This window comes from Panulirus ornatus, chromosome 68, assembly GCF_036320965.1.
Source record: "Panulirus ornatus isolate Po-2019 chromosome 68, ASM3632096v1, whole genome shotgun sequence".
In the NCBI taxonomy this organism is placed as follows: domain Eukaryota; kingdom Metazoa; phylum Arthropoda; class Malacostraca; order Decapoda; family Palinuridae; genus Panulirus; species Panulirus ornatus.
In genome coordinates, this window is record NC_092291.1 from 20,550,137 (window position 1) to 20,572,826 (window position 22,690).

The window sequence follows — 22,690 nt, forward strand, 5'->3', positions numbered from 1 at the left end:
GCCTTCACAACATCTTTCACTTCATCCATCCACCTTGGTTTCCCCTATTCTCTTCTTCCTCTAACATCTGAAATGCACATCCTCTTAGAAATCCTTTCCTCAATCATCCTCTCCATATGTCCAACCATTTCAGTACACCCTCTTCATCTCTCATACACAGTCCTCTTACTGCCACTAATAAAAATTTGCATATACATTCAAAAAGGGAAGTGTACTCCAGCATGTTGAAAAACTTAAGTACAATGAGCTAATGTTCCTCTTTTCAAGGTATGAGATTTTGAGATTGCTAAAACCATAACATTAACTAGGCAACATTTGTTTTTCAGTTTTCTCCAAAGCGGGGTGCACCCTGGGAGGTGTTGGACAAACAGTCTAGTTCTATGTGTAGGTATATGAGGAAAGAATACAGAGGTTCTAATAAGAGAAACGTATATTCAGCCTTTTGGATGGTGCTCCCTCCCCGTGCATCTATCTAAATTGATAAGAAATACATGATTATGGGAACCAGTCTGGGAGTAACAAAAACATTATTATTAACCCCTTACTCATGTTCCCCATTAAATCATCAGCAAGTTAGTTGAAGTATAGTACTGTAGGAACCTTATCCTTGTATCCCCTAACTAAGAACACAATCCCATCATGCACAATCATATATAATGGACTGTACTAGTGATGGAAGAGCTACCATTTCACTGACACAGAGGTAGAATACCAGTATATCATGAGTATATGGGGACTTTTTTAGAAACAAGAATGACACAAGGAACGAGACCATCTTGTTTAATAAGATCCCTATGATACACCAATTGCTCTGCGTACATGTACCATGAGTTACCTGACAAGTAGGAGCTCAAGGAAGAGTGAAAACCTTGGAAAAGATAGAATACTCCTGATGCAAACCAATGCTACATGGCACAGCAATGGATGACATGTGGGCCTTCTTCTTGTCTATCAAAATAGAACCATACCAATGGAGGTCTGACTGACTGATGCTCAAGCCTGACTCGCACAACACTGGATCTTGAATCACTGATGTTATTCTGGGAGGACACCAACCTATTCCTTAACTGTACCTAGTACAGGGTACATATGTATACAATAAGACTTTGACATTAGAAAAACACCGAATCTAGGTTTTAATGAGAAGTAGAAGGGACAGGGAGGAATATCATCATCCATCAAGACACAAGTAACACATTACATACATAAAATAATTTTTTTTCATTATTATTATACTTTGTCGCTGTCTCTCCCATTAGCGAGGTAGCACAAGGAAACAGATGAAAGAATGGCCCAAACCACCCACACACACATAATCACTAAACCATGTGCTTTTTTTCTATCATGAAAGGATACTTAACCATGTTAGGATGGAAAAAGCTGGAAAAAAAAAGAGGGTTGGAGTAAACATCTAGCAAGCAGTGCAATTAAGTGTGACACCCACAGGGATAATAACATCATTGCCACAAGGTTACTGATTTGCTGAAGGATGGGCCAGGACCGAGCTGTAGGCCACAACAATTAAACAGGAGGTTAGTCTGGGGTGAAAGCCATTAACCTCAACCATAAGGCAGGGAATTTGAGGTTTCTTAATCCTCAGGGATCTCAGAAATTCTCTCAAACTCACACAAAAAACTAACGTTGGAAAGAAGCAAATATCTTTTTCCATTTTCAACACTGATTTCAATACACAATTACTTTTGAAATCTTCTGCAAAACAGGCTGAAATATTCTAACTTATATCTCTACAACAAAAAAGAAATAAGAATGGAATACAAAAGCATATCAAATCATATCATGAAGCTTATTTACTTATCATACTTTGTCACTGTCTCCCGTGTTAGCGAGGTAGCGCAAAGAAACAGACGAAAGAATGGCCCAATCCACCCACATACACATGTATATACATACACGTCCACACACACACACATATACATACCTATAAATCTTAACGTATACATATATATATATATATATATTTTTTTTTTTTTTTTTTTTTTATACTTTGTCGCTGTCTCCCGCGTTTGCGAGGTAGCGCGAGGAAACAGACGAAAGAAATGGCCCAACCCCCATACACACGTACATACACACGTCCACACACGCAAATATACATACCTACACAGCTTTCCATGGTTTACCCCAGACGCTTCACATGCCTTGATTCAATCCACTGACAGCACGTCAACCCCTGTATACCACATCGCTCCAATTCACTCTATTCCTTGCCCTCCTTTCACCCTCCTGCATGTTCAGGCCCCGATCACACAAAATCTTTTTCACTCCATCTTTCCACCTCCAATTTGGTCTCCCTCTTCTCCTCGTTCCCTCCACCTCCGACACATATATCCTCTTGGTCAATCTTTCCTCACTCATTCTCTCCATGTGCCCAAACCATTTCAAAACACCCTCTTCTGCTCTCTCAACCACGCTCTTTTTATTTCCACACATCTCTCTTACCCTTACGTTACTTACTCGATCAAACCACCTCACACCACACATTGTCCTCAAACATCTCATTTCCAGCACATCCATCCTCCTGCGCACAACTCTATCCATAGCCCACGCCTCGCAACCATACAACATTGTTGGAACCACTATTCCTTCAAACATACCCATTTTTGCTGAGATAACATTCTCACCTCCACACATTTTTCAATGCTCCCGGAACTTTCGCCCCTCCCCCATCCTATGACTCACTTCCACCTCCATGGCTCCATCCGCTGCCAAATCCACTCCCAGATATCTAAAACACTTCATTTCCTCCAGTTTTTCTCCATTCAAACTTACCTCCCAACTGACTTGTCCCTCAACCCTACTGTACCTAATAACCTTGCTCTTATTCACATTTACTCAGTTTTCTTCTTTCACACACTTTACCAAACTCAGTCACCAGCTTCTGCAGTTTCTCACATGAATCAGCCACCAGTGCTGTATCATCAGCAAACAACAACTGACTCATTTCCCAAACCCTCTCATCCACAACAGACTACATACTTGTCCCTCTTTCCAAAACTCTTTCATTCACCTCCCTAACAACCCCATCCATAAACAAATTAAACAACCTTGGAGACATCACGCACCCCTGCCGCAAACCGACATTCACTGAGAACCAATCACTTTCCTCTTTTCCTACTCGTACACATGCCTTACATCATGCCTCCCACACCATATATTCTTAATACCTTCTACAGCGCATCTCTAACTCTATCATATGCCTTCTCCAGATCCATAAATACTACATACAAATCCATTGGCTTTTCTAAGTATTTCTCATACACATTCTTGAAAGCAAACACCTGATCCACACATCCTCTACCATTTCTGAAACCACACTGCTCTTCCCCAATCTGATGCTCAGTAAATGCCTTCACCCTCTCAATCAATAGCCTCCCATATAATTTACCAGGAATACTCGACAAATTTATACCTCTGCAATTTGAGCACTTACCTTTATCCCCTTTGCCTTTGTACAATGGCACTATGCAAGCATTCCGCCAATCCTCAGGCACCTCACCATGAGTCATACATACATTAAAAACCTTACCAGCCAGTCAACAATAAAGTCATCCACTTTTTTAATAAATTCCACTGCAATACCATCCAAACCCGCTGCCTTGCGGGCTTTCATCTTCTACAAAGCTTTTACTACCTCTTCCCTGTTTACCAAATCATTCTCCCTAACCCTCTCATTTTGCACACCACCTCGACCAAAACACTCTATATCTGCTACTCTATCATCAAACACATTCACATTCAACAAACCTTCAAAATACTTACTCCATCTCCTTCTCACATCACCGCTACTTGTTATCACCTCCCCATTAGTCCCCTTCACTGATGTTTCCATTTGTTCCCTTGTCTTACGCACTTTATTTACCTCCTTCCAAAACATCTTTTAATTCTCCCTAAAATCTAATGATACTCTCTCACCCCAGCTCTCATTTGCCCTCTTTTTCACCTATTGCACCTTTCTCTTGACATCCTGCCTCTTTCTTTTATACATCTCCCACTTATTTGCATTATTTCCCTGCAAAAACTGTCCAAATGCCTCTCTCTTCTCTTTCACTAATAATCTTACTTCTTCATCCCACCACTCACTACCCTTTCTATTCTGCCCACCTCCCACACTTCTCATGCCACAAGCATCTTTTGCGCAAGCCATCACTGCTTCCCTAAATACATCCCATTCCTCCCCCACTCCCCTTACCTCCTTTGTTCTCACCTTTTTCCATTCTGTACTCAGTCCCTCCTGGTACTTCCTCACACAAGTCCTCTTCCCAAGCTCACTTACTCTCTCCCCTATCTTCACCCCAACATTCTCTCCTCTTTTCTGAAAACCTCTACAAATCTTCACCTTCGCCTCCACAAGATAATGATCAAACATCCCTCCAGTTGCACCTCTCAGCACATTAACATCCAAAAGTCTCTCTTTTGTGCGCCTATCAATTAACACATAATCCAATAACGCTCTCTGGCCATCTCTCCTACTTACATATGTATACTTATGTATATCTCTCTTTTTAAACCAGGTATTCCCAATCACCAGTCCTTTTTCAGCCCACAAATCTACAAGCTCTTCACCCTTTCCATTTACAACACTGAACACCCCATGTACACCAAATATTCCCTCAACTGTCATTTTACTCGCCTTTGTATTCAAATCACCCATCACTATAACCCAGTTTTAGGCATCAAAACTACTAACATACTCACTCAGCTACTCCCAAAACACTTGCCTCTCATGATCTTTCTTCTCATGCCCAGGTGAATATGCACCAATAATCACCCATCTCTCTCCATCCACTTTCAGTTTTACCCATATCAATCTAGAGTTTACTTTCTTACACTCTATCACATACAACCACCACTCCTGTTTCAGGAGTAGTGCTACTCCTTCCCTTACTCTTGTCCTCTCACCAATCCCCGACTTTATTCCCAAGACATTCCTAAACCACTCTTCCCCTTTACCCTTGAGCTTCGTTTCACTCAGAGCCAAAACATCCAGGTTCCTTTCCTCAAACATACTACCTATCTCTCCTTTTTTCTCATCTTCGTTACATCCACACACATTCAGACACCCCAATCTGAGCCTTCGAGGAGGATGAGCACTCCCCACGTGACTCCTTCTGTTTCCCCTTTTAGAAAGTTACAAGGAGGGAAGGGTTTCTAGCTCCCCACTCCCGTCCCTTTTGGTCGCCTTCTACGATATGTGAGGAATGCATGGGAAGTATTCTTTCTCCCCATCCCCAGGAATAATCATGAAGCTATAGCCTAAAATAGTTTTCCAGTTCTACTATATAACCTTATTTTTCTCTCTGGCTACTTTCTCTTTGTTTTTGTTTAAATAGGGTAGATCAAGTGCGTACTGTCTCTCAGTTCACTAAAATATATTCTTCAACTTTCTCTCATAGTGTGTTATGATAACAAAGGTTTTCAAACAACTGTGATTTCTAATATTACTAGGTTCACTGGTAAAGCAAGAAAACATCTTTATCTAAAACATGTGCCATAAACAACATTGGACCTTCATGGAGAGAAAAACACACAGATATTCAAGTTACTAAAATGTGTATGAAAATATCGATTGTTACAACCTGACTTAGGAGTAATGAACTTATGTCTAGAATCAAGTTACACTCTCTGTGTCAAAAATGTTGCGCTTACAGTCTCACCGAAACTCAGTTAACAAACCAGATTTCATACATCCTTGCTTATCATTTGTGCACGCTTATTTGCACAGTACAGATATATAAATATTCAAAGCAGAAAAACAGAGTATATAACCTTACCCGTGATGTCTTCCATGGGCATGAGTTCGTCTCCTCACATACTTGTTTTGCCACGGGGGATCCATTACAATTACATCAAACTTGAAGCCTAATGTGTGCAGCAAGATATTATTGACATCATCACACACATAGTGAACATCTGGAGGCACCAAATATTTATTATCATTTATCATCTTGGTACCAAACTCATCACCTTTATGATATTCATCGAGCTGAGGCAAAATGGAGCTTGTTACCTCCATAAACCTGCAACATGAAACACTGCTTTAAGTGTAAGACATCATCTAGATTAACTTTATAATGCATGCAAGTTGTAGGCTATGTGGCATTAACTCTGCATGGATATGCAAATGTAGTTTAAGTAATATTTTGGAATGCCCCATCTGCAATTAATGGTTCTTTTCTGAGGCCACATTCATTCAAAGGCTCTTTTTCAAACACACAGATAACAAGGAATCCAAGTACCAGTGAAACCTTGCTGATCTATGATGTTTTGGAACTGATGTCAAACACACAGATAACAAGGAATCCAAGTACCAGTGAAATCTCACTGATCTATGATGTTTGGAACTGATGGACTGTCAGATCTTAGGTTTTCTGTTTTTAAATTTGATAAACTCCTCTCAAAAATTGGCAACAGCTGTTGCCATTCTCATGAAATTTCTAGAATTCTAAATTTTGGAGTTAATTCAATTTCAATTTGAAAATATGTATTCTCAACAGACAAGGGAACATCTACAATTTGGTGAGGTGCTTGCAATACAACAACACATTATCAATTTCAAGTGGCTTCGCATAATAATCTAATGTCTATGCTACTTCCAATGTTTAACAAATCCAGTAGTCAATTCTAATAATCTGACAACATTACTTGCCATCTTTTTATATTTTCTTTCATACTTGTTTGTCATTTTCTGTGCTGGCGAATTAGTGCCAGGAACTGATGAAGAAATGGCCTCATTCGGTCACATCCAACCTCTAGTTGTAATATATGTTGCACTGATCTCACAGTCCCTTATCAACAACTAGGCTCTACAAACATTTTTGTGGTTTTCCCTGACCACTTAATTTTCCCTAGTTCAGTCTACTGACAGCATATTGCCCCCTATATACAACACTGAATCAATTTACTCTATCCTATGCATGCCTTACACTCTCCTGTATGTTCAGACCCTCAGCACTCAAAACCTTTTTCACTCCATCCTTCTAACTCTAATTCAATTCCCCCTTCTCCTTGTCCCCTCTAATTCTGACACATGTACCTTCTTTGTCAATATCTCCTTACTCATCCTCTTTACATGTCGACACCATTTCAGCACACCCTCTCCATCACACCATCTCTTGTCTTAAACATTGACAGCATGTGGTATACTTGAATAAAATGCTCAAATGAATTCTTTTCTTTCTCAGCAAAACACGTCTTACATCTGTAACCAATTTCCTGACAACATATTCCATATTTGAATCAACTTTTGTATCATCTTGATCTTTCCAAATGTATGATAACAAACATCTTTATAAATTCTATCATATATACTTCCACTGTTTTGTTTAATATCTTCTCTTTCCAATAGCCCCTTCTCTCAAGATTTCCTTTTGACAATGTTCTGAAACTGTCCCATGTATTTTACATGCATGAATATCAATCTCACTTCGAATTACATAACTCTCAAAAACCAAAGACAGCAAAATCTAAGAGTCTGGGCCCCCAGTAGTATAGAACTCCCTCCTCATAATGAACACAGCATGGGGTGTAACAGTTTAGCTTGTGGTTACAGCCATGATTTGGGGTAAGTTTGTCATGCTGCTCTTGCACTTAAGTTTACTGTGCACTAGGTGAATAATGAGTAACAATTAGCTTAAAAACATAAACATGCTGAAAAAAGTAATGAGGATTATCACCAACAGCTGACATAACCACTAATACCTTTTTCTTAAATTTCTTATATGAGAATTATTACGTCTGAAGTCATCAATATTTGGGAGGAACTGGTAATTCAACTTGAAATCTGGAGTCTGCCGCAGAACTGTGAACATTTCTCGGATGTGAGTCAACTCTATCTCCTTTTCTTTCCTTTGAGGCATATGATCTGAAATCAGTTAATACGGATAAGGTTTTCGATTACTAGATCAATATTATGGCTACTGCGTCCAAGAGGAAAAAGTACTAGCTTATATATTCCATACTAACTGCTGTCTGTATAGTTAACAATAAAAAGGAAAGAATAAGTACAATTTTTTTGGTGCACTAATTTCTTGTTTGGTTTGTTATTGACAAATGAGGTAAATAAAAAAAGGAATTTCAAGATCTATACACAAAACGCCTGAATATTAAGAAAGACTATCTAAAATAAATTAATAAAGAACATTCATAAACATTTACATAAATTATGTAAACATGTACTGTATTCAGTAAATATAGCAATATGTAAATGTCAAAGCCTGAGAGGTGCAAGTGGAGAAAGGAGAGGTTACCAAGATAATGAGGCAAAACTAAATGTCCCTTTGTTTGATATCTAGCTGGTTTCAGGTGAGGATGGTGAGGATTTTTTATTTGTTGAAGGAGTTTCCAGGGTTTTTGACGGGGTTTCTCACTTTGGTAATAGCCTCTCCCAAAGTATGAAGAAGGTATGAAGAGAAGTTTGAACCACTTCTTCTGTATCTAGTACAGCACCTTAGAGTGATCAAGGCACTCTCAATTAAATGGTAACAATATTGCTTTGCTGTAGGCATAAACACAAAACAAAACAAAACCCAAAACTTGGGCTTCTACATTTGAGAGTGAAAAAGATTTTTCATGTTCAAAGCCTAAACATGCAGTAAAGTGATAGGTGTGCACAGGTGGAGTGAAGAGCAGCGATGGGGTATAGAAGGGCTGTGCTGTAAATGGACAAGATTGAATGAGGCCCTTTCTTCACCTATTCCTGCTACTACTTCACTAACCAAAAAAACAGCAAACAAGTATTTGCAACTTGCTTCCTGCACTAGAAGATCCTTCTACATTCATGAAACTAAGCAGCACCCAGAAAGCCAGGCACATTCATTGGATGAGACCACAAGTCATAAATTGTCCTTATCTCTTGCCCCAAGAGCCCCTTCTATCTTAATGTGGGAAGGAGAAATAGTGAGTATGGGTAGGTGGTTACACAAAAAGGTGAGCTTTTTAGTTCTGCTTGGGGAATGGTGGTTGGTTAAAAAAAAATTGGGGAAGGAGGGGTAACGTGCCGTTAAAAAAATTGGGCATCAGGCATGACAAAGCAGGATCTTATTAAGAAATAATTTTGTTTAACTGTGAAGGTCCTCAGTGGTTGTGGTTGCTAAGCTATAGGAAATATGGCATGATCAGAAAAAATGAACAGTTCTTAAGCTAAATGTTCTACACTGTTAAAGTTTAAATAGTAAACTAAGAGTATTTTTCATGGGATTCTTCAGTACATACAAACTAATAATATAAACATACCTTTCTTCCTTTTCTTTCTTTTAGGTTCCATGACAAGTGCAGGACTTTCTTCAAGTTGTTTGGCTATTTTTTCAGCTTGACTATCCTGAAGAAAAATTGTAAAAATAATTTTAACATAATCTACTCCACATTTACATTCAAATCCATGTCTCTCTATCGCATAATCATCAGTTAGTATATTATCTAAACTTGCAAGTTCACCACTAACCCCTATTAATTCATGCATACCTTCATTTTTAACCCAGATATTTCCAATCCCATCCTTCTATAGCACACATCTCAGCAGGCTGTCCATCATTTCCATTTACGATGGATACAATGGGTCCCCCATTTATAACCTTAACTACCACATCACTGACTCTTGAATTCATATCTCACATCAATAATATTTTATCTCTTGCACCAAAACAGCTGAAGCACTCAGCTCCTCCCAAACCACTCCTCTCTCTTCACTCCTTTCACTACCAAGCGAATATGAACTGAGAGTTACCCATCTCTCATAGTGCACTTTCATTCTCATCCTCACCAACTTGGAACTTACTTCTTGTCCTTTCTAATACATTCCCACAACACCTCCTTCAGCAGTAGCACTAACCTCTCCTATCTTCTCATAAGCAGATACTGTAAATTATACTGTCATCATCTGGTTTTCCAGCCACCATCACCACCTCAACAATTGCTTTCAACCTGGAACTGGCTATTTATTTTTCATGCAACAAATTAATCATTTCTTTTTTGCTATGGCAAGCGACTGCCCGCTAGGGACACACAAAGTTTCTGATATGCACTTTATCAAATCTATATTTCTATGAACCCCATATAAATGAACCACCAGATACTTAAATACCAAGTGCATTTGATCTGTTGCAACAAATTTGCCAGTGGGAGACCAGCTAGGTCAGGCTGATATCAAGGTTGGCAAGGAAATTTAACAGCTAGGTTACTAGGCATATAAGTGATTAAAAAACAAAAAGCACAAGAAGAAACCACGGTTACACTGGGATGAAAAAAATCATAGTGAAAATTGAAAATGATCCAAAACCCTTGTTCATTTCATCCACCATGGATGATACTCAATTGTTTGCTGGCATGATAGTACAAATTCTATTTCTCAAGTATATTCATGAGCACTATACAGCTCTTGATCTTCAAGATCTCATACTAAGTCTGTATTACAATTTCACTTTAGCCAAGTTACGCAGCTTGTGCAAAACAAAATTAGGTACAATGCATATTACTTCTAATACTTCAGTTTACTGGACTAATGTGAATGTTCTGGTTCAGAATCTCTTTGAATGCATAACTCATATCAGCCTAAGTAACTCTCAGACTAAAATTGTTTTGAGTGATTAGTGTTCTCAAAGTGCTGGCTCTGCTAATAAAGTAGTTCCAGCATCTGTTATGGATCTCATCTGCCACTTAATCTTCAAAGAAAGACCAGATCTTGCAAATGTTGCAAGCACCCTCTAATGATTCCTAACCAATCACTTACAACCCAAGAAAACCTGGAAACATTTTTAAAAGTTAAGGAATAAAATGGAAAACACCATTTAAACTTTTAAAGTTTTTTGCTCTTATATTTTTTATTATACTTTGTCGCTGTCTCCCGCATTAGCAAGGTAGCGCAAGAAAACAGACAAAAGAATGGCCCAACCCACCCACTTACACATGTATATACATACACATCCACACACGCACATATACATACCTACACATCTCAATGTATACATATATATATACACACAGACATATACGTATATACACATGTACATACTTCATACTGTCTGCCCTTATTCATTCCCATCGCCACCTTGCCACACATGAAATGACAACCCCCTCCCCCCGCATGTGCATGAGGTAGCGCTAAGAAAAGACAACAAAGGCCACATTCGTTCACACTCAGTCTCTAGCTGTTATGTATAATGCACTGAAACCACACCTCCCTTTCCACATGCAGGCCCCACAAAACTTTCCATGGTTTACCCAAGCCGCTTCACATACCCTGGTTCAATCCACTGACAGCACGTCGGCCCTGGTATACCACATCATTCCAACTCACTCTATTTCTTGCACACCTTTCACCCTCCTGCGTGTTCAGGCCCCAATCACTCAGAATCTTTTTCACTCCATCTTTCCCACTTCTCCTCGTTCCCTCCACCTCTGACACATATATCCTCTTTGTCAATCTTTCCTCTCTCATTCTCTCCATGTGACCAAACCATTTCAAAACACCCTCTTTTGCTCTCTCAACCACACTCTTTTTATTAACACACATCTCTCTTACCCTTTCATTACTTACTCGATCAAACCACCTCACACCACATATTGTCCTCAAACATCTCATTTCCAGCATATCCACCCTCCTCCGCACAACTCTATCTTATATCTTATATCAAAGATTTAACGGTGAGCAAGTATGAATATGTACATTTGTATATATGTATATGAATGTGTATGCATATGCATGTATGTATCTGTATGTGTACAAGAGTGGATGTGTCTTTCTTCATCTGTTTCCTGGCGCTACCTCACTATCCCAGGAAATAGCGATCAAGTACAATGAAGGCTACCTCACTATCCCAGGAAATGATGATCAAGTACAAAGAAATTTCTCATATCCACGTGTAAGCAAAGGATGATTTTAGAGACGAGGCAAGATCCAACTCTACTGAACTTTTCATGGCATGAACCCAAATCATCTGATGACTGAGAATAGTGCTTTGCCATAACAGTACATTTTTGTTAACACAAATAGCCATTTTGCTTCTTATCCACTAAAGCTCTTGAAGTTCCTTCGAACTCTTTTCCTTAGATTATCATTCTATAAATTCCTCTTTTTATGTGGAGATCTAAGACCAAGATACAGTCCTTTGGCTGACTATCTTGATTACAAGAGATATGAATAATTAATCTAAATACACAAATGTAAATTTACATGGTATCATTTTATGAAATCTTTCTCTTATAATTTTCAGCAACTATCAGTATAAATCACTCATTAAGAAGTAAGTATTACAGCAACATGCTTACCATCAAAAATGGTGTTCGTAGATCAAACAAATCTTGGAAGTTTTTCCTCTTATGTTCCGTTGGTTCCCCTTCATGGTTGTTAATCTTATATTTCTTTGTTAGCTCCATCAACCAGGATTCATGGTCTAAAATAGCACTCTTCTGTGTAGCATATACAACAGACATTCTGAAAAAGAATAAAAATCTAGTTCTTATAATGAAACAAAAACCTTAATAAAAATCAGATTCATGCTCGATTTTCATTCAAAGATCTACACTAAAATTCATAGCCGCAGTTACTGGCAATATAAGTAACACCACAAAGGAAAGAACTGAAAGGACATGAGGAGCCAGAAAGTAAAGTATACCAAATTATGAGATATGAAACTTTTGGTATGTTAGGGGTGTGTAAAAATACAGTAACACTGAACACAAAAAAAAAGCAAAAAAACAATGTTAACAATGTTGAGTCACACACCTATTGGGAAGTACAATTTCAAGGGTACATCTTAAGATTACCATTCTTTTTATGGTAAGATGACTATACATCTCTTAATGAGAAATGTAAACTTTTATTATAAGTTGACAACAAAGCCCTTGTAGAATCTGGTAAAGATTCAGATAATATAGCAACAAGTAGGCTATTATTCAAAGTACATTCAATTAGACACTGGTTGACATATAAGAAATGGTCAATCTACCTTCTGAAAACTGAAGCAATCTTATTAGGACTAAAAAGAAAACTAAAAGGAACTGATGAGTTTACTGTGTATGCTACTAAGAGACCAGATGAACCATAACCTGAGGAACTTTTCATTCTTTTCTACTAGGAAATATAATTGGGGACATAATAATGATAGTAAAAAGAAAGAGGCTCAGGTGAGCCTTTATCATTTACCTAGCCAAAATGATGATGGATGTCTGACTGATATGAAATGAGAAAACTTGACAGATGACCATCCATCAATCATTTGTGCAAAGTTCTGATTCAATCTGCTACTTGGTTTCCAAAATCATTTGATATATTGACAAAAAAAAAAAAAAAGAATTTGTCATGTGGTATCCATACGAAAATTTAAACTGGTATGATATAAGGAAACCATCCATACATCATTTCATTAAAGGTTCACTTCAACTGACTACATTATTTTTGAGAGAGTAATATGTGAAAAATTTACAGACAGATGATGGAAAGATGCAAAGTGACAGCAAAAGCTCATAATGTGAGCTAATAAGGCACAGGTACTCCCAACTTATGATGGGTTTACGTTCTGATAAACTCATCGTAAGTTAAAAATATCATAAGTCGAAAATACATTTAATATGGTTGTTTAGACTCGAGATTGTGTGGCTGACTGGAAGCTGCTGTGCAGCATATCGCTGGCCCTGGAAAAGATCAAATTAAGAATTCAAAGTACAGTTTTTACTGAATGCGTATCGATACTGCATCTTTGTAGTAAAAAAAATCGTGAGTCAAATTATTGTCAGGAATCATCTGTACTGCCAAGATTATATTTCTATACTGGCAGACTATATATATCTGTCTACTAAGGCATGGGAGGATGTATATGAAGCACTTATATAATGCTACTCTGACCACTCCTACTCATCATGGAGTAAAACATATAATATGCTATGTCCCATAACTCTTCATGTACTTTCTAAATAATACACTTGCAGTACAAAAAAATCACTCAATATTTGCGACTGTTTCAGTGCAAGGTGAACTGGTGCTAAATAATTAAGACTAACGAGCTAAATACCTAATCAGTGAGGTGTTTTCAATTATGAAAAGTATTTGAGGTAATGTACCTATTCAAGTTGGTAAATTCTAGTTTATGCATTGCTACAAGTGATTTTGTTCTGCAATGCATGTGTTGTATTTGGAAAAGATAATAATGCCAGTTTCAGAGGATGATTTGGAGCATTACATTTTATCAAACATCAAATAAGATGGCTGTTGATGTTTGTGAAGATCAGGGAAAACGTGAGTTTCAATAGAGTAGGTAAAGCATTTATTGAAACAATAATGAAAACCTTTCCTAATAGCAGCCATGTCTATGGATGAAATGTACCAGTATCAGACTGGTTTGTGGTATGGGGTCGCAAGGCCACTCAGGGTGTCATCTAAGACAACATTCATCTGACAATCATCAATCATAGTTGTGTCTATTACATTTCGACGAGCAGGTAACTTTTTTTTTTTTTTACACGTTCAGTAGTTCTTTTGACTTTAAGGTGTTTGTGGTCCATTAAATATACTTGGCCTTTAAGAATCCCAAGGCAGATATGTCAAGAGTTCGTCTGATCAAGATTAACCTAAGCAGGACCCTTCATGCTAAGAGCGTGTAAGATGGTATTCCAATAACTTGAAGTATTCTTATCGGAAGAAATGTCTGACAATGACGTCCTTTTAAGACCCTGTCAGTTGACTGTAATGAAATCCATACAACCATACCACTAATGAAAGTTTAATGCAGGACACATTTAATCATACTTGTGTATCACATGCCCAACGCTTATGAGATATCTTGAAATAATTCAACCTTGTTAAATGAAGTCAGTTACGTAGAACAACCAGGATACGGTCATATGACACCTGTAATTAAATACACATTATCTAACAATATATCCATCCAACCTGTGGCTGTGGAACTTGATGGTGGGTGTGTGTAGTGTGTGTTCGGATCCTTTTCTGCGGATTACTTAGAAAAACCTTAATTTGGTTTGGTTTCATCTAACACATAAATGAGTCAGAATATATCAAACTACAATAAGTAATAAGAAAAACGTACTCTATACCTTAACAACGAATTCAAATGTAATTTCATGGGAGGAGAGATAAAGCTACAGCATCTAAGCAAGAATCGGATGCTGCCGAAATGGCGCCTCCGTGACCGCGTAAACATTAGAGTGGACGGTGGAAAATGCCTGATTAACGAATGATCTTAGAGAATCAAACCGCGAAAAAATTAGAAGAATTTGTATTAAGATATTACCCAAGAAGCTTTGATATAGCTTTCCTTGTTTTGATCATCCTCTTTTAAAAGAGCAGGTTTTCCATAATCTCAATCTGATTATACGTATATATTTCTTCATTCTTATTTCATAATCCTTTCTTATGTTTGTCTTTATATCAAACTACGGTGATGACTTTTACTCTTAATTAGGGATTTCCATATGAAAAGAAATTTAGATCCATAACTACTCATCATATGTATATGCAATGTCCTGGGCTGCGTTCTTAAAAGTTTTAACAGGATAAATGTTAAACGTTTTATCTTTGATGCAGGCTCGTAAAATTACTCATAATGTAATTCATCTATTATATTAACCACTAATGACAGTAATATTCCAATGTATCTAAAGAAAAATTTCTAGTATTTGGTCTTATTTTAGCGAAACAGCACTTGAACAATTGTATAAGTAGTATTTTATCACTTTCAAATACATATAATCCATCATATCAGTACTTATAATGACGTTCCTTCCTTTATATATCATTAATGGCTTAGATCTAGATTCAACTGAATTTAACGATTGTTTTCACATCAACGTTCGACATTCGCGCCCATTGCATTCACGTGTCATTGTCTTTCTGTGTTCTTTAACTCAATCATGGATGCTTGTGCCAATATGCAGGCATTATACGGTACAACATTATTTCTATTGGTCCTCACACCAGTGGATGAGATTGTTTCTGAAGGAGCATTAGCAATCTTCCTGTAAGTTAACTTATAATTTTCCTTCTCAGCCACAGAATGACAACTATTTGTCAAACATTAGTTAGTTATCTGTTGTATCTCATAAACCAATCAGTTTGAGGCCAGTGTCAATGGCATGGTAAAGCAATGTCTTTGTGGGTTAGATCAGTTCATACTATATCTCGTCAACATCAGACTTGTCCCATGTGCATCCTTAACATCAATTCAAGCTCTTGTTGCCGGAAAAAGAACGCTCTAATAACCCCAAAGTTACCTTGCGATACTTTACCCCAAGGCCATATATTTTCGAACTTTCATGTCATGTATGTGGAGAAATTTCACAATTGTCAGCAGGACCCAGTTATCTAGTACGTAAACTTAACCCCAGACGATTATTTAGGTACCTAGAGAAGAATCGCTTGTCACCATGGTAATAGAGTATTTGCTTGGGTTACTGTAATAAACATTGATCCAAGAGGGTACTAAATAATAATGGACTTAGTGAGGAGAACATTGGAGTATAATGATTGTACCTGTGATGAGCTGTTGTTAAAGGCAGTAGATGTTGCAGGCAGACAGACCACTTCATCTCTTCATGTTTAGCCGCCGACTTGTTTCCAGGCGACATTCGCTGTGAAAACTGCAGTTTTGGTGAAAGCTATTTTACTAGGTTGATGGAAAAGATTCTATGAAATGAGTGACCGTCACTGATGAGTGTATCAATGTATATACGAGTTTGAACATTGAAGAACGCAGAACTGCTGAAAACAAGACCCCAGTCCTGTGTTTACTAGTTCTGCGTTTTCTACCGTTTCAGAAAACCATCACACAAACGGTTTTTTTTTTTTCACTGAAATGATTAGGAATTGTGTAACGTTGCCACACCCACAGGTGTATGGTGATATTAGCCCACAAGGTTTACAAATGTTTTGAGTAGTACATATTTTGTGATTTCAGTTGATTTCTGTCCACCAGCAACCCAGGTAAGAAACTTTCGAACGTGACTGCAAGTAAATCAGTTTGAACTATTGATGATAAACAACCTTTTTCAAATATTGGTACTTTATTTAATTTGAAACGTGGTAGTGTTACTTTATTTGATTTGAAACGTAGTACCCTGTTATTTCCACACCTTTATCACAGCTAAATTTAATTTTGCATATAGATTGTCTTTGAATATTTCATCAAATATTATTTTGTTTTATATTCAGTAGTAATGTTATGCATGCCATTTGTCATTTTGGTTGTGACCTTTTATATTTCAAACACAAATATCGGATCTGATTATATCATGTGTTCTTAAGATGTTTATCTCCAAGTCGATATTCTTTAGATCGTCAGATACCATGATAGATTTTTTTTTTTTTTTTACCGTTCTGAGTGGTGTACCTACTTCAGGCTTTCTTGTTATATTAATTAGCAGTTGGCATTTTGTCTATAGAACGGTGGTGTGACACTTAGAAATTAGTCCAAAAAATGGCTGTGGGGCTATAGTAACATGGGAAATCGGTTAGAATGCAATTTTGTGATCTGTAAAGAAAAAAATAAAAAATAAAAAGATATATAGGTTCACTGTTTCCTGTGTCATAATCCAATAGAAATTACACATGAACTCATTTTCTGATTGGACTAAACCTCCTGTTCCGAAATTGCTGTGGAACCGATGAGCGCGGCGTAATAGTAAATGAATAGTAAACTAATAGTTTCAAGGGAAGAGTCCATTTTTCTTCCCTGCGTTAGTCCATCCTTGAATGTATATATATATATATATATATATATATATATATATAGGGAAATGGACTCTTTTAGAGGAAGAAGGTCCTCGACGAGAATGTACTCCTCTCCACCCACTGACGATGTTATACCCTAACCAGAGGTGATGTTGGGTACCGCACACACACACACACACACACACACGGGCTTCCGTGGAGTAGCGTCATGGATGTAGGAGCCGCCTGGGATCAAACCCGCATAGGTTCCAATCTTGGTCGAGGCATCTTCTAAGGGATGTCGATAAGATGTGCACTTGGCATATGCTACTGTGTGTTTGTATGTGTGTGTGTTACGGGACTCCGCCACATTTTCTTGCTTCCAGGCGAGAATTGTTGCTCTTTTCCTTTTAGAAAGGTAAGATAAGCCATTTTGAAGCACAAGTAGAAGAAATACAGCGCTTAGAAGCGAAATTGGCAGTCAGGGAGAGTAGAGAAAGAACACCATTCCCACTAGATTGCCCAGGGTAAACTAGGCGGAATGCTGGTGCTCACATCGTTAGAAGCACTTGTCTCAGCAACTAGATGTACTGCGGTATCCCTGAGAGCATATGCTTGTACTCACAGTAAATCTTGGCCATGTATCGCCTTTGAAAGTATGTGGGGAATATCTTTTTTACGGACAACATATATATTCCTAAGAGTCCACGGGGAAAATGAAACACGATAGGTTCCCAAGTGCACTTTCGTGTAATAATCACATCATCAGGGGAGACACAAGAGAGAAATATAAGTCAGTTGATATACATCGAAGAGACGAAGCTAGGACGCCATTTGGTAAACATGCGATTGTAACTGTAATATATATTTCTTTTCTTTTATACTATTCGCCATTTCCCGCATTAGCGAGGTAGCGTTGAGAACAGAGGACTGGGCCCTTGAGGGAATATCCTCACCTGGGCCCCTTCTCTGCTCCCTCTTTTGGAAAAAAAAAAAAAAAAATATATATATATATATATATATATATATATATATATATATATATATATATATATATATATATATATTACACCTTGCTGCCTCAAGAGTCACTCCTATCAATATGAGGCTCCTGCAACACTCAGGAAGCAGGCCACATCCACTGGTTAGGATCATAGGTCAAAAAGTGATGCGATTTTTTATTAGGGTGTCTGTGTATGTGCAGAAAGTTGCTAGGCAGTAAAGTAATAAGTGCTCGTTGTCATCTTTATGATAGTTGCATCGTGGGCATGATGGGTCTGGTTATGTAGAAACGATGTCTGCAGTGTTGCACAGCTTCTTGTCCACACACACACACACACACACACACACACACACACACACTTATGTATATGTGATGTGGATAGGGAGCTTTGGTTTCGGTGCATTACACATGACAGCTAGAGACTGAGTGTGAACGAATGTGGCCTTTTTTGTCTTTCCTGGCGCTACCTCGCTGAAGAGGGGGGGGGGGGGGGGGTAGCGATGCTGTTTCCTGTGGGGCGGGCTAGCGTTGGAAATGGATGAAGGAGGCAAGTATGAATATGTACATGCCTATATATGTATATGACTGTGTGTGTGTATGTTGATATGTATATGCATGTATATGGGCGTTTATATATATATATATATATATATATATATATATATATATATATATATATATATATATATATATATATTCCTGTGGACTCAGGAATATCTTGATCACGCGCAAAATTGTGATCCTTTCCAATATATATATATATATATATATATATATATATATATATATATATATATATATATATATATATATATATGTATATATATATATATATATATATATATATATATATATATATATATATATATATATATATATATATATTGAGTAGTTACGTTAGTAAACAATGAAAGAACCATGTTAGTTTCACCACCTTCCTAAAACATTGACGTATGTTTATAATAACGAAATTTTCTCCTCTACAAAAACATATTAATTTGTTTGATCGAACAAAGCTCCCTAGATTATTGCTATCAGCTGTTTTACGCTACCAAATATCATGAATATATTTTTATTGAAAAATAATCGCGGGGCTCATACTTCTGTACAACACCTGCACTCATATATATGATTTGACCAATATTGGTGATTAAACATGCAAATAACTCAAAAAGCGCTAAGTTATGTAAAGACACAGTGTGTTTGTACATTCCATTCTCGTTTTGAGTCTTTTTATCATTATGTTTGCATGTTCACTATCCGCACACACACACACACACACACACACACAAGATCGTGGATACGCTGCTGCTCCACAGGGAAACCGGGCGAAGAATGAGTTGCTTCGTCCGGAAACCACAGATTCCTTTGGAGTGCGAAAGTTCTTTGACGAGACGGTACTCCCGTGAGGACGAGACAAAACGCGTTGTGCGTGTCGTGTTCTTCATCCACATTTGCCTCCCGATCTCACGGGGTTAATACGTCTGTCTGTGAAACTGGTAAGCACTGCGCCACAGACTGCTCACAGATGAAGTATACCTGTTTTACCCGGTGTTGAGGAAGGACATACATACCGAGAGTGCCAGGTAGATCATAGCAGTGGCAGTGTTTCCCCCCAGGCGATCGTCGACTTCTCGCGGCTGTTTCTAGTCTAAGGGGACCTAGAAGACAAAGGAAGATATTTGGAAAGCACAACACTACTGCATAAGCTGCACAACGACCCGTGGGCCACATAGCCTGCAGAAACAGGTACTCCAGTGACCTCCTCAACCCACAGTCACTGGATTTTTAAGAGATTTTGTGATGTGTAGTGCACGTACAGTACATACCTGGAACATACATGCTCGGAGTTACCTGGTGAACTCCCAAGGTGTTTGTACTGAGTGGCCTTCCTTAGTGATGCTCGCGAACAGTGCACCGTCAGCAGAGCAGCCCACAACCTTGATTTCATCGCCGCAGGTGACCGAAGCCACAGCAGGGATCCTTGAACACTGCTTGCAAGAGCTGGTCTCTAAGATGGGGTTATTCGCTTGAAAATAATCAGAGGGAAGCCAGCAGGCAGCCGTGTACTTTTATTCGAAATCACTTCCACGGACAGAAAGACCCTAAAGAAAGATCTTGTAGATTTCGCACCCACACACACAGAAAGAAGCAAGAATCAGCAGAGGCAAGAGAGCGACATTAAAGATTGGACAAGTAGCCAGAAGGACTCTTGACTTTTTGAGAGTTCCATTTGGGAGGGTTGGTGACACTGGCGAAACAATGAACCTCCGTCAGGCAGTTCATGTAACACTGCATGACCAGACATTCCTTAGGTGGACCGATACACCCGCCACACACACACACACACAGAGGGAGGAGGTTGGGGGACTCGTTGGAGCTTAACACTTCCAACACATTAATGATATTTGGGCCGCAAACAAAATGGAACCTCGATCGAGACCAGGAACGCCGCCCAGGAGCAGAGGGGACGAACATTCAATTGGTGTTATTCCAATAACTATTCCCTTCCCCCTTCTCCTTCCCTCCTCCTCAGTAATAGTCTGGCTGAACAGAGCGCCATCTCCTGCCTGATTCGACTCCGTCATCAGCTGGCCAACCCGAAAGTAAGTCCATCATTCGATTGAACATCATCGGCCCAGCCAGCCAGCTTTAATAAGTTGATCGGCCGTTTTTCTTTCCTCTCGCGCTGTAGTCTGCCCACATGACCAGGCGAGAGTCTGGTGTTGGACTCGCAGGAGATGTCTGGAGGTGAATAGGTTGCGAAAGGTTCTTCTGGGCTTGCGAATCCGGATTCAAGGTTCAAGCGGTTACGTTTTCCAGACCAACCAACCCATGGTAAACAAAGAGACGTGCTGTAGTTACTGGCGAGGGAGGAACGCTTGGTGGCCATCTTGTTGTGTCAGTAAGTTGGCGTCGGTAATGCGAGGAAACCCAGAAAGAGATTTGCCATAGATCTGAGTTGTACGTTAACAGTACGTCGAAGTCACTAGATGTTTGCATCTGTTGGTGCCTGGAAGAAGACGAAATGCTGTGCCTACAGAATCTACGTTCTGATTTAGACTGCTACACTTGTGGGTGTAGACAGATTCTCATACGTTATGTACAAATTGATACACCTTTCAATCTGGTTTGGATGCTGCCCCTCAGATGTGTTTTGGCGTAAACCAAAACCCAATATTGCTGTAGGACAAAGTCTGACAATCGAATGAGGTATACAAAAAAATATTTCCATGGCTGTCATTTGAGAGCATTTCTACAAGTATAAGCATTTTAGTTCTGATGATTAAAGACTGTTTAGAATTTTCTTTTATAAAGAAAAATGCATAGAAAACTGAAAGTGGTCGCCTGCTGGAGACACACAGCACCTGGTCTTCGCTGGCTTGGTGACCGTGAGATTCTGTGAGGGCCGGAGTTTAGGGAGCGAGCGTGCGTAACAGCACCAGGTTTCGGGTCTCGTAGGATAATGTTCTGACCATCTTTAGACGAGAAGTGACGTTCCGATTCAAGCAAATAGTTTCAGAAATGCTCTGTAGGGCTTCTGATATTTTCCTTATTTTCGGAAAATGTGTCCTTGTTGTTCCCAGACTTTTGGTGTTTGTATTGGTTTCCTAATTTCCTGTTATTTTGTTTGGCTTTTTGTTAATTTGTAATTAGTTCGATTAGCAGACGATTCTCACAAATCGTCGGTTTGTTGAAATTGAAATTATGCCCTATTTTTACTTAGTATCTTGTCTATGGTAACCGATGGGATCATATATTGGTATAGTGTTTTGCCTAGATCTTATTATTTCTGATTTTGTAATAATTTGCTTATGAATTTTACCTGCTTCAGTGGACGCTCAATAAACGCATTTATATAGACAAGAAAACGAGATATTTTTATTTTGTCTGCACTTGTCTGTGGTATGGAGCCCCCTCATACCTCCAGGATGTCCGTCTGTCTGTGGATGGGTGACTCTGCTACCCTCGCTCGTGTTGCCCATCTCTCAGCAGTCTTACCCATTCCGCAGTTG

The 22,690-nt window shown here is 38.6% G+C and overlaps 1 protein-coding gene across 6 annotated transcripts in view; it reads right to left on the reverse strand.

Moving 5' to 3' along the window:
- Mettl4 (Methyltransferase like 4) overlaps positions 1–22,690 on the reverse strand; it is a 100,798-nt gene that overhangs the window by 15,954 nt on the left and 62,154 nt on the right. For 2 of the 6 annotated variants that reach the window (XM_071659289.1, XM_071659287.1), the window contains exons 2-5: positions 12,280–12,445; positions 9,250–9,334; positions 7,717–7,879; positions 5,790–6,050 (exon numbers count right to left, since the gene is read on the reverse strand). In XM_071659289.1, coding sequence (XP_071515390.1) covers positions 5,790–6,050; positions 7,717–7,879; positions 9,250–9,334; positions 12,280–12,444 — 674 coding nt within the window. In that variant the 5' untranslated portion in view covers position 12,445. Of the gene's footprint in view, positions 1–5,789; positions 6,051–7,716; positions 7,880–9,249; positions 9,335–12,279; positions 12,446–15,060; positions 15,169–16,495; positions 16,642–22,690 lie in introns of those variants that run through there. The other 4 variants (XM_071659285.1, XM_071659284.1, XM_071659286.1 and 1 more) reach the window with 4 other exon arrangements.